This window comes from Cebidichthys violaceus, unplaced genomic scaffold (genome assembly GCF_023349555.1).
Source record: "Cebidichthys violaceus isolate CVI_PGR_0920_01 unplaced genomic scaffold, fCebVio1.0.p SCAF_10, whole genome shotgun sequence".
Taxonomy (NCBI): Eukaryota; Metazoa; Chordata; class Actinopteri; order Perciformes; family Stichaeidae; genus Cebidichthys; species Cebidichthys violaceus.
In genome coordinates, this window is record NW_027176263.1 from 17142017 (window position 1) to 17154873 (window position 12857).

The 12857-nt window shown below is 43.9% G+C and overlaps 1 protein-coding gene across 1 annotated transcript in view; it reads right to left on the reverse strand.

Annotated features, from left to right (window-relative positions):
* col13a1 (collagen, type XIII, alpha 1) overlaps window positions 1–12857 on the reverse strand; it is a 60212-nt gene that overhangs the window by 44565 nt on the left and 2790 nt on the right. Inside the window, exons 2-7 of the mRNA XM_068727975.1 lie at window positions 9307–9342; window positions 6859–6885; window positions 4307–4357; window positions 2247–2282; window positions 1339–1365; window positions 1034–1060 (exon numbers count right to left, since the gene is read on the reverse strand). Of these exons, the coding sequence (XP_068584076.1) occupies window positions 1034–1060; window positions 1339–1365; window positions 2247–2282; window positions 4307–4357; window positions 6859–6885; window positions 9307–9327 (189 nt within the window). The 5' untranslated portion in view covers window positions 9328–9342. The remainder of the gene's footprint in view (window positions 1–1033; window positions 1061–1338; window positions 1366–2246; window positions 2283–4306; window positions 4358–6858; window positions 6886–9306; window positions 9343–12857) is intronic.

Sequence of the window (12857 nt, forward strand, 5' to 3'; positions counted from 1 at the left end):
AAGGAGGCTGAGTAACAGGAGCTCATTACGGCCCCATTAATCAACATTAAGCATTATTTCAACAGTATCCAGCCCCGCTTGGCCTCCAGGACATTCTGACGTTTGTACTGGCATGGAGCTCACTGGAGCTGCTTCAGAAAACAAACCCCCGATCTGACCAAGAGTAACGGTCTACCAACAGAGGCCTGCGACAAGCTACTGAAATCAGCAGCGTCAGCCTCAGCTGGACAACAGTGAAATGAGAAGAGAGCTCTGTTCTACAGCAGATCTGTGTTGAAGCTAGAAATAACTCAAGAGGATGATCCACACTGTGAGGAACAGTTGAAGGAACTCCAACAGAGTAGAGAGCATTGATATCGAATGATTCTGCAAAACCTCAGAATGTGTCCAATAACGATGCTTCTTTTATGTTCCAATGCTTTAAAGTTTAAGATTGAACTTCAGATGTCTGTGACATGTGACTCGTCCTGATCAATGTGAAGGACAGAAAGGACACACTACTAGGTCTGTACTTGTGTAGCGCTTATCTAGTCTTCCAACCACTCAAAGCGCTTCACCACTACATGTCATCATTCAGCCATTCACACCCATACACGGATGACAGGAGCTACCATGCAAGGTGTTACCTGCCCATCAGCACTGACTAACATTCATACCCATTCATACCCATTCATACCCATTCCCAAGTGATTTGGGAGTATAGAAGAATATTATTGGTGAAGCAGATGCTTGAGGCTTTAAACGTCCTCCAGCCTCAGGGAGTGTAAATCCCTCTGGGCCCATTTCACCTGGTCAGAGTTTTACCTCCTAACCCTGATTGAAAGCCAGAGTGTGGCTTTCAGCTCCCATCTGTCTTGGCCTTTGGCTGCTGCATGCGACCCACTGTTAGCCCATCACTGTGTGATATAAATCAGGACAACCACTTCATATTTGCTTTGGCTCGTTGGTGTAAATTCCATACATGCGCAACATGTTCGGGGCTCAGATGACCGGTGGGTTCGGTATGTTTAAGACACGTTTAAGGACTGCTTACCATGTCTCCCTTCGGTCCGTTCTGTCCCTGTGTGAACATTGAAGCGGTGAGTGCAGGTGGTGTAATAATATAATAATATCAATCTGAACAGATAGCGCCACTTGATTTCCTCCAAAGTTCAATAGCAAATATTCATAGCATGTTTAAAACAACAGTAATGACGCTAATAGAGACTGTATTACATTAACGACCATAATCATTCTTAGCTTAATTATGCTCATTATCATCACTGAGTGCTTCTGGGTACTGAAGAAGTACTCAGTTACAGTTATTTCACTTTTTGACAGGAACTTGGGGAAACTCACAGACTTGCCATCCAACCCAATGGGGCCCTAGGATAAGAGAAGAGACGTGTTAGTTCATATGGAGACCACTGCAGCAGCTGGTCCCGTTACCATATGTGATGGAAAGCTGTCGATTTGCAGATACTCACTATATACTTAGCAGTTAAAGTAAAATGCAAAGGTGGCGTCAGTGTAGATGAAGCCAATCGTGTCGGCAGTAAAGTGACATGTAGGTTAGGATAAACCCTGATTCATCACGGAACTCCTAACTACCAGTCGGACTTCATACAGTCAGCTGTAGGCAGCATGTTGAAGTACTTGTTAGCGTTTTACCTACCTAAAGTAACAAAATAAAGTTTTCACCCGACTCAAGGCCACAGTGCTGCCACTGGTGGCCAGAAGCTATATTGCAGCAATGCTAGTGATTGAAATAGTATTGTCATTTATAAAATCATTTCTGATCTTTGTCGGCTTGTTTTGTCTTTTATAGAATAAATCATGTTCTTCATGTACTTTACTTCAAAGTCAATACAAGACTGATGACAACCATTGTTTTTTAACCTGCAACATATGAAAACAATTTAGAAAAGTAACTATTTACTATTTTACTTTCTTATTTTCTTTCTATGTAGTCGCTGGTGGTGAATCTTTGGCAGCTGATTCACCGTTATTCAGGAAGGTATTCAGAATGCAGGTTTACAGATATCTATAGGAACTATAACCATTCGTCAGCATATTATCTAGCTCTCAATTCTCAATTCACGATCTTCTATCGCTATATATTCAAGTTATTCACACATTTCCTTTGTGGAGTCTTTGTGAATAAGTTAGTTTCTTGCCTGTTCCATGGTCACTTGTAATTATTGCGTATTACGTTCTCCTGCCTTTTGTTTATTCAAGTAAAATCTAAATACTTATACATGACTTACTGGAAAGCCTGGAAATCCTCTTGTCCCAGGTTGTCCCTGAAGAGAAACAGAAAGAGTGAGTTAGTTCTGAAAGTCTGATTTAAAAGAATCAGCTGGAAGCAGGTCAGTGGACGAGGAACCAGGTCTCTCCCTCGACTGAGGTTTGAGGTGAGAACAAACTTTGATTCTGAAGACTCTGGGGACACATTCAGTGTGTGTGTGTGTGTGTGTGTGTGTGTGAGAGTGAGTGTGTGTGTGTGTGTGTGTGTGTGTGTGTGTGTGTGTGTCCTCTCTGCACAAGAGGAAATTGGATGCTGAAATGGAACACTAAAAAGAAAAGCGTTCTAATCTGATAAAGATGTAGGACTAGGGAGAGAAGGATAATGAGCTGAATGAGTGCATGTCAATAACGATTAGCCGGGATACTTCAGCTGAGCTCTTCAAACCGGCACGAGACACGTAATATCCCCGGGAACACAGAGACGTGAAAGCAAAGGTGTAGGGATGGACGATCACAAGGCGGCGGACGTGACTAATGACACGGATGGTCTGGAGGCCGAGGTGGTGCAGCAGCTTTGAGAGGGTTCTATCCAAAAAACTTAGTGTTTGTTTTATACGTGGTTTTAGAATTTTACAAAAACATATCTTAACTCAAGGTCCAGGATCATTTCAAACTTTTAATATGTTTCTATTTACTCAAGGTTATTTTTTTCTAGCTTTTAATAGCATTTTTAAATGAAAAACAATTTAAGAAGAATATTCATGCAAAACATGAAAAAGACGTCCTAAAAACCGTGAGATGCAGCTGGAAGCTCTTTGAAAAAGAAAGTAGGTGCACCTTGAGTCATTTTCTGTTTTAACAAAATACTATTTCCAATAATTAATTTCCTTGCTCAACTTTTAAGCCAACTCTGGCAAGAAGTATTTACATAATGATGATACATGATAAAATGCTAACAGGATGAAAGTCTCTTCCTTGAGTTAAGTGACTTTCATGCTCAAGTCTTGAGGCAAGAGTTCTAAAACTACAGAGTCTGTTAATGATGACCATGAGATGTGGTTGAAAGTTCCAGAAAAGCTTCCAATTTACAATCAAGAATCGCCTATTACACTCACTGACTTCCAATCTAGCATGGGAACGCCTTTTGCAAAAAGTTCCCAAGTAAACAAGCATCATTTTCATAGAAATGTTTTCCGGCATGAAGTCATTGTACATGTGCTGTGAAACATCTCGTGCATCGATCAATGAAATGAGCGTTATGCAGCACGTGGTCTCAAAGTGGAGAACATCTTTGCGCTCATCCATCTAGCGTGGAGGAGAAGTGGAGGCGCCGGGCTTTCCTCAGCTGTCAGATCCTCTGCTTCCTCACCTCTCTGCTGAATTAACTCTCTTTTTCCGTCTGAGGTCACGACCGGAGTCTCTCGTGTCAACCTCACCTGCTGTGCTGAACCGGCTTCTGAGTGTTTCTGACTGACTGGCCCTCTAAGTTCAGAACTCGGCTGCTACTGAACAGAGCTTCCTACACAGCCTGTTATTCATCAGAGGTGCCTATGACCATCCAGCAGCAGTGGGCACACACAGGTTCAGATTGTAAGAACCACCAATTAGAAGAACAGATGTGTGCGCAACTTAAATTGGCTAGACTTAGGCCATCCTTAGAAGAAGGCATATTATGGTACTCAGAGGCCACCTGGAAACTGAAAAGGAGAAGAAAAACAAACACTGAGAGCATTTGGCCTCATGACAAGAGAATATGGTTTATAACAATAGATGTCTGGATAACTAATATTGAGCCCAGTTGGACCAGGATGGATGTTCTCGCTTTGCTTCCTGATAAAGCAAGCGTGACTAATGATCCACCATGTGGCACAATGCTGCTGTTTCCACACAGTCTGTAATTATATGGCATTATTCTATCATTCGTGGTGAGCTCATGTTCATTCTTGGCTGGACTCTCCAATTGTCCTGAAGTTCTGTGGTGTTTAGGAACCCTAATGTGTTAAGCAGGGGTCTAATACAACGCTTGGTTTGATTCAAGATTAGAGGTTTAGGAGGTGTAGCGAGAGGTAAAGGCACTTACCGGAGGTCCTCTTGGACCGATGATAGACAGACCTGGCTCGCCTGGTGCTCCCTATCGATGGATAGAAGAGAGGAAGAAAGAGGAAGATACCATTAGAGAAATTCAGCACATCCAGAAGTCTTTAGGTTTAGCGGAGCAAATCCATCCACAAGCATCTGTCTAACCCTGACACATGAATAGCTCCTCTCAGACAATGTGGTGGACATGGATCAAAGCTAAGAGGAATCTGAAGACTATTTGCTATTGATCAAGAGGACATCAACTCATGTCAACGTCAATCAAAGCCTAACTAGCATTGCCCATGCATGCAAAATCTCAGAACGCAGCAATTTAATCTTCGATCATTTTGCTGGGATTTGTAAATGCTGGATAGACCGGGCTTTAAATATTTAGATTGACGATCCCTTTCATCCCAGACCAGCTGGAGTGGACAGTGTGACTCAAAAGGTCAGCGGTGCTGCTGAGTTCCTCTGGGCTCTGGATTCGGCCGAGAATAGTTGATTTGCATTGAGACAGCGGAGGTCTGAGCAGCCCTCCTGAACCCCCCACCCCCCGCCTGCACAATCCCGCAAACCACCAAGGCCACATTGGCCAACTCAGGTTTCCAGCACTTTCCCTTATTAGCTTCTGTCCTCCTAAAGGGAAACCCTATCTCAGGGACACATCTGATGGTCGTCCATCAAAGTAATTCTAAATATTCCTGAACAAATGTCCACTTTAGGAGGCTTCTCACTCCTGGTTTGTGGTCAGATCTATCACCAAGGAGCCAGAAGGCAAAGGTAATGGTGGAAAAACAGGATTCCTGTGATCTGAGGCAGTCTTCAGTGACTTGATTGGTTTTCTACAGCTTTAGTAGGTTAGACAAGTGAAGGTCTACAGACACACTCATGGAGAGATTGAATAACTTTGATTGCGAGAGGTCAAGGCAATGAGCCCAAGTTAGAATCACAACTAAAACCAGGACCCACATAAAACCATGCATATGTTGGGGAACACCACACACAATTATGTGGATCTCATTTCCTTCTAAATGGAATTTGCTTGAGCCCATAAAGAGTAGGGTGTCCATCTGCTGTGGTTCTTTTGCAAAACCCAATCCATCAAGTCCTTCTGCTTTCTCTCTCAGCCAGACTCACTTCGCCAGTCTCTTCCCCCAAACAGCGTCCCACTAAACCCACAGAAGCCACTTGTTTGAAGAGCGCAGTGTTCTGCAAGAAGTTTGTCTTCAGTTGTTCTTTTAGAGTACGGTGAACACGGCCCTGACAGTCTCCTGCTCTCCTTCCTGAACCTTCACTTCATCTCTAAAACTTAAAGACGTAAAAAGACGAAGGAGTGAAAACGGTTCAGATGAAAACTATTTATTGCTTCAGCTGAAAAGATATTGCTCAACAATGTCTTGGAATACAGAAAGTGGCCACGCAGATTTCCAAACATGTTCAGTCATAGTTTAAAGATGCCCTGTGGAGTTTCTGTTCAAATCCACAGTGAGAATCCTTGAGGCCCAGCACACTGGCAGTCCTTTTTTCTGATAGCGCTGCATCTATTGTCATGTCACTGCTGTTGATCAGTGGATAGTGTGAATCCATTGGTATGCATCATACAAGTGCATCTATCTACCTACATGTGATCAACTCCCCAGGTTAAGTCTTCAGAGTGACTGGTAAACAGCTGTGTGTGTAACTTGATGTAACTTCCACATTTGGAACTTAAACTCTCAGCAGACTGCAGCAGACATCGATACTCTTCGAGGGCGGAGTTCATTTCATTGATGTGAATAAAAGTGATTGTTTTGATTTTTATGTGCCTGTGCTGCTGACCATGACAGATTTACTGCATGTTTACCAGCTCTGTTGACACACTTATGCTAGTCATGAAGCCAAGTGGGAGATATCAGAGTCTACAGTAAAGTTTGTTTTACGTGTAATTTCCACCTCGAGGCCAATATCAATCTTTTCCCTCCCAGCTGGCAGCTTGTACTCATGGTAGCTTCTATAAGACGGTTGTGCAATGCACCAGAAACATCATTTATTTATCTCAGTATATAACTCCATTCATGCTAAGTTCTGTTTGAGAAGCCCCTACTCTGCTGTGGCCTCTATAAACCTCCCTCCACTTTCTTTGGGGAGTCTTAAATGTGAACTTTCAGCCGCTTATGTGACAAATCGTTACTATTGTGTTTCATGGTGTAAAGAGTTCAGGTAATCCAACCAGGGTGGGAAACCATTAACAGAACGTGACCCTCATGCTGTTTGAAAATACAGACCTGAGTCCCTGATATAAATCACATGCAACCTGTACAGTGCACCGCTCTGCACTTCTAACCACCAGCAACGTCTCAACAGAGCAGCCTGATGATGTTCCACCGTTCTATGGTTCTACGGTTCTTCCTACTCGCGCTGATGAAACAGACTGGTTTGACGATAGATGACCAAAGTAAGAAAGGAGCGCTAATCAAAGTCAAATACTTACAGGACAATGTTTGTCGTTGACTGACGCTACATTGCAACATCTTTAAGTTAATCCTGCTAATGGCACCATGGTCCCAGACTTACCTTCTCCCCTGCTTGTCCTTTTAAGCCCTGGGATCATCAGTCACAGCAGACAGTCGCATGCAAAAAAGGTGTGAAGGGAGGAGACACAAGAGAGAGAGGAACCAGTGTTAGAGATATGGAGAGGGTTCGGGGCATGCAGCATCCTCAGGACTAGTGACGAGGAGGTGGTGAGAGAACTACGGCGTGCAGCTGCTTGTGGAAGTTAAGAGGAAGCTAAAGGTCTTGGTGGGCTTCAAACAAAGTGCTGGTTGGATCAGCTAAAGGGTGTCTGACACGACCTGTCTGAGGGTGGAGTCAGGAATCGGACTTTGAAAATGTGAGATTCAGAGACATTTAAACTAGACTACTTTATAAGCATGAAGGATCTTAACAAGAGGCTTGAGGACTATTTGGCCACTGAATGCACATGTCCTGTCAGTGTTGCTGAATGACACTGCTAATTCTGTTTAATTCTTTGATGTCATTTGCTGTTTGTTCTAAGTCTGTTAATTGTGCTTTTATGTGAAACTGTATTTGCTGCCATCTTGGCCAGGACTCCCTCGAAAAGACATTTTGAATTTCATGGGACACTGGTAAAGTAAAGGTTTTATATAATGTCTCCAAAAAATGAACCATTAAACACAACATTCTGCATTCACGCCCACTTCATGCAGCTTTTCTTCAATACTCTTTAAGCAGCTTTCCTTACTTATTGGGCACACTTTTGAGGAGAGACTGTCCAAATATTGTCCCCGAATACAGGACTCATTATGATGATATTACAAAGACATTCAACAGAGACAGAGTTCTTGGCGAGACTTACACCCAAGTTCATTTAAAGCAACTGAGACTTAAAGGATTGCAGCATCAAGATGGACTTTTCCAACAGACACCATGATGGAGCAAACCTGAGTACAGGTCAAACATTTCACTATCACTGGCCTGTCCTTTAAAATGAGATAAACACCTGCATCGTCTTCGCCAGGTGAGAGGCCTGTGATTTATGAAGACCACGGTGTCATATGAGTCACATATATAAATAAGACCTACGTGTGATGGCGGCTGAAACTGTTGGAAATATGGCATAACCAAAAGAAATGTTCAAAACTAACCAGATTTATTGAGCGGTAACCCTGTAAATTACAGGCCATCAACTGCACCGACAGTGTTGGTTGTGGTTACACAACTGCACAGTGGCCTGGGTGGGCTGAACGGGACATCATCACAAGCTGTCTTAAAGAGCACACAGCCACGTCTAATACCTGAAGAATATATTACAGAGGCTCAACTGACAGCTGTAAGGCCCTAGAGACACATTCAGGGGGTTGTGTTACTCTGTGCGTATGAGGATATGGCAGCATCACTATGTATTCTCTGAAATATGATTGTTCTCCTGTATCGTATCACAGTGAGGGTAATATACAGCCCTTTCTGGGAACGGTGTCGGTCTGCGTTTCCAGGCTTTGTCTGAGGGGAGGAGGTCTTTGTGAACCTCTGCACTACAGAGGTCCAGAGGTTCACCCAGCTGAGGCTCATGTTTGTACTGGATCAATGCTACATTTGAGGATTCTGGGCATCGATAGCTGCTGTAGGAACATGAGCAAATATAAGTTGAAACGAGCATTATTATTGATCGTAATGTTACTTATTATGTATTTTGATTAACGTTAAGCACACTGAATGAGGTCATGGGAATGTGGGGCTGATTAAACTAGCACTACCTGAGTATCTGTAGTAGTGGTCACAGTATTTCATTCTTGTAGAGTAATACCACAGATGACTAATTACTATTTACCAGCGTTCATTTCTGATTATCAGCAATACCATGCTCACCTACAGCTGCCCAATGGGAACATCTCAACAAGTACAATGCTGCACTTTTAAAACTCACACAATGAACAATGCAGGTAAGGTCCCTGAACCCCCCCACAGGTGTTTTCACTTCTGTTGGTTGCTTAATGCTGCTCAGGCTGAAGGTGGGCTTTGCTATGCCGGGGTGTATATGAGGTCAGGGGATGTCTGTGTACACACCCACTCACACCTGAGAAGAGCCCCGATCAACCAAAATAAGTGACACTACTATCGGTGCTTCTAGTGCCAGGTAGCATCGAAGCTTCTCCAGTCAAACGGTTACCAGCGTTCCACCCTTCTATATGTGTGTGTGTGTGTGTGTGTGTGTGGGGGGGGGGGGGGTTTTCATCGCAGCATGGTCTATCTGACGGAGTTGGTAGTTCTACGTGTCATCTGGTGGTATTACCATCCACATGATGGACATCACAGGACGTCTAGAAATAAAAGGGTGTCATCAGATCGGCGTCACTTTAAGGGGACTAATGCTAATGGTGTCGTTTTAAACAGCCCTGTTGTGGGTAGACCGTAGATCCACTGCTTTCCTTAGAACTGATACGTTGCTTACATCATGATAAATGCAACCATTACAATAGCGCACTTGATCCGCAAGTCACTCACCATTCTCCCAGGAATCCCCATGTTTCCTTTGTCTCCCTATTGACCAACGCAGATTCAGAAGGAACAATGAGAAGGTTAGACTGAAGTGAACTCCTAAAGGGACACCTTGACATACAGACTTTACTCATGAAGCTCATCTCATCTCATTAAATGGAATCTAATTGAAATCAACGTCCACAGATCAGAACATTTGATACTATAGATCCCTAACACGGTTAGAATTCATGTTGTGGGTGTTAGACATGCTACTACTGGGTTTGTGAGAGTCCTGATGCCATGGTATCCATTTAAGGGCTTGAATCGTTTGTGATGAAACATGCCATGCCTTATTCTGACACTGAACACACACATTCCGTGAGACATCGTGCTGCATTCATGCCCAACCCAAAGACAGATTCAGTATAAGGCCCTGCTCCACAGCTGCATAGAGACTCTCCCTTCACGCTCTAGATACACATCGACAGGACGACGAGGACCAGGCTGTTGTTCGTAGCTGTAATGCAGTATAATTCGTATACAACCCACATAATCTTGAACCAGCGCAGATGATGCTGTATAGAGGTCAGCAGAGGGGTGAGGTTAGGACGGATGGGTGGGTCTGACACACAGGACTCTCACACAGGACGCCAGCTGTTTGTACACAGTGCCTGGCTGTAGAGAAGCGTACACAGACTTTGGGGACACCCACTTGATAATAAACTCACAACTTACTTTATGGACATCTCCCACAAGTGTCCTTCTTCGAGATTTCTTTGGAGATCAACTTTATCATACATATTCACAGCTCAATTTCCTGAACTGAAAGCCAATGCAAATAAAGAAGTCTTCACCAGTGCTACTATGATAGCACTGTTCTCTGATAAACGCATGGCGTCAGAAAAACAACCAGTGCGTCAGCTTACAGCCATATGTTGAAACTCCATAAAACCACCTCACTACCGCACTAAACCAAGGCTGTCCTGTGTGGTGCTCAGCTCTCATTGACTCGCGTCTGTCTTTGCTCAGATGTAACCGCTCAGTGTTGAAGGCAGCGCAAACGGCCTCAAGAAACTAATTGACTCAACGGTGAAGTATCTTTCTAGCAGACGAGTCGTCCACATCCACAGGAGCAACGGTACGGTCAATTCATCAGCTAATATTTGATCAGAAACATATTTCTAGTTGAGGAAGAATTTGACGTCACCTCCTGAAAAGCCTGTTGAAAGCAAAGAGCGACCCGTGAAGTGAGCGCTGCATTTGTCCAATCAGATGTTAGAATGGTTCATGTTGATGTCTTGGTAAAACATGAACTGTCAATCTTCTACCCAAGCAACACATTGTCACACAAAACATATAGTTTCTGCTCATTACAAGCTTAGAGTCTCTTCTCAAAGTAAGGAAAAGATTGTGGTTGTTGCTAAAATAAGCACATTTGTTCTAACTTGCATTTGTAGTACGGAAGTTAAACTTAGGTCACAACTGACTTGGTTCTACAGCAGTCTTCTGTCCTGTTTGTTTGACCCGTCCATCCTCCCTGAGCCTGAACATAGACTCAACTGTTTTCGGTACTGAAGTCTCAGATGTGCTGGTATCTCTGTCATTAGTGTGTGGTGTATTCTTTAAGCCTTTAACTGCTATTAGGCCTCATCTGGGCTCTTTGAAGTTCTGTCCAAGGTTGTGATTTAAATCAAGGCTTTGGAAAGAGTCTGGCACCACCAAACATGTTTTTAATCCAGAGGCGGGGGGGCTCTACAACGCGCCTAACGGGATTATTTGTTGGAACCACATAATACAACCTTCTCTGAAGAAGCTTCATAGAGTGGACTGTGGTGCAACACATGAACTGAATGAGGTTTTAGAGATCGCTGCTGCACTGATGTGTCCGTGCCAAAACATGGTTTCTTGCCAGAAAAGGTAGGCGTTTTTTACTGTACCGACACACACACACACACACACACACACACACACACACACACACACACACACACGGCCTTGTGCTGACAAACACACTGCCATGAAAAGGATTTATGCAGGTCCTTAGCAGGGCAATGTTAAGGTGTCTGAGGCATATTTACAGTCTTAATGGGCCTCAGCTGGACCTTGACTCAGGCCAACCACACACACACACACACACACACACACACACACACACACACACAGCTGAGCGCAGTCACACCAGGCTCTACTCGCCACCAGTAGAAGTATTGCCTGTGAAAAAGTCACCCACGAGACCACATTTGTCTCGATATAGTTTTACAGTGGATCAGATGAAGGCAGATATCCAAACCCGGTCTCACTCCCAACTCCACCAGGCTTTCAACTGAGTCCAACCTAAACCCATCCACGTCATCATGAGAGGCTCAGAGCGACCGAGAGTCCTTCTTAGAGTGGACGGATGGGTCAAACAAACACAAGACTGTCCTCAGGGGGCCGCTCTACGTGAGTCGTCAGTCAGTCAAATTAACCTCAATTGCTACCTAAATCTAGGTAAATCTAGGCTACCTGAAGTTTGGTTTGAAAAGACACTTTTCATGTAACGAGATGAGACTGACACGCTGTCCCTGACACATCCAGAAGTGGAAGTAGAGGGGAACCTAGAGCGTCATAGTTTGAAGCTCAGGGCCACCGAACAAGCGTCTGGAAGAGCTCGGACTGAGAATACGTTATGATATCTGATGTTAACTTCTATCAATTATGAGAGCATTATTTATTATTTGAACGAGTAGGAATTATACGATGTGGAAACAATGTGTTTGGGGGCCATCATTATATCAGTGGGGTCTACCTCGTTTGGTTATGAAGACCTATACTTTCACATTCTGAAATAACACATTCCACTGAAAACACAGCTCCCTCATTTTCAATTCTTACAGGCCGTCTTTCCAAAAACCACATCCTCCCTCCCTCATTTAGTTTAAGGCTGCTGGTGATTTCATTTCCCGCTGCCAGACGTGTGTAATCAATCACCAATGAAGGAATCTCACCCTCGCTTTGACACAAACTCTGCGAAACTCAGGCGAAGGAACATGGGAGGAAACACTGGACGGGTCTCGACTTGAGACGGTTTTATGGACCCGTTTCACGAGTGTGTTAGTCAGAACCTAACGGGGCATTGGTGGTTGTAACCGGCTTCCGAGGACAAAGGTCAGATACTAGGTGGCCACCTGTTGTCGTGATGGGAACCATGTGGGAATGACATGTTGAGGAGGAAAGAGGAGGAGAGCGTCAGACTGAGAGAAAGGAGGCAGAGTGAAGAAACAAAAGCAGAGTTTGTGTTAGGAATAGATTCAAGCTGGAGCAGAATGTGAATTAAAACAACCAAGAGGCCGTGAGGCGATCCAGCCAACAGCTCGTGATGTTATGGATGCTCAGTGTTAAGGTGTCAAAGCTACAAGCACTCAGTTCCACTGCTGTACTGACGTCTCTGAGGTCCTGAACTGAGAAGTGATCACAGAAATAACACAGAATCAAATGACTAATTCCACTCCTCTGTTATGAAACAAGCCTTTGATTGAAGGTTCAAATTCAATGCAACCCTGATTCCTGAAACACACATTCATACTAACACAATC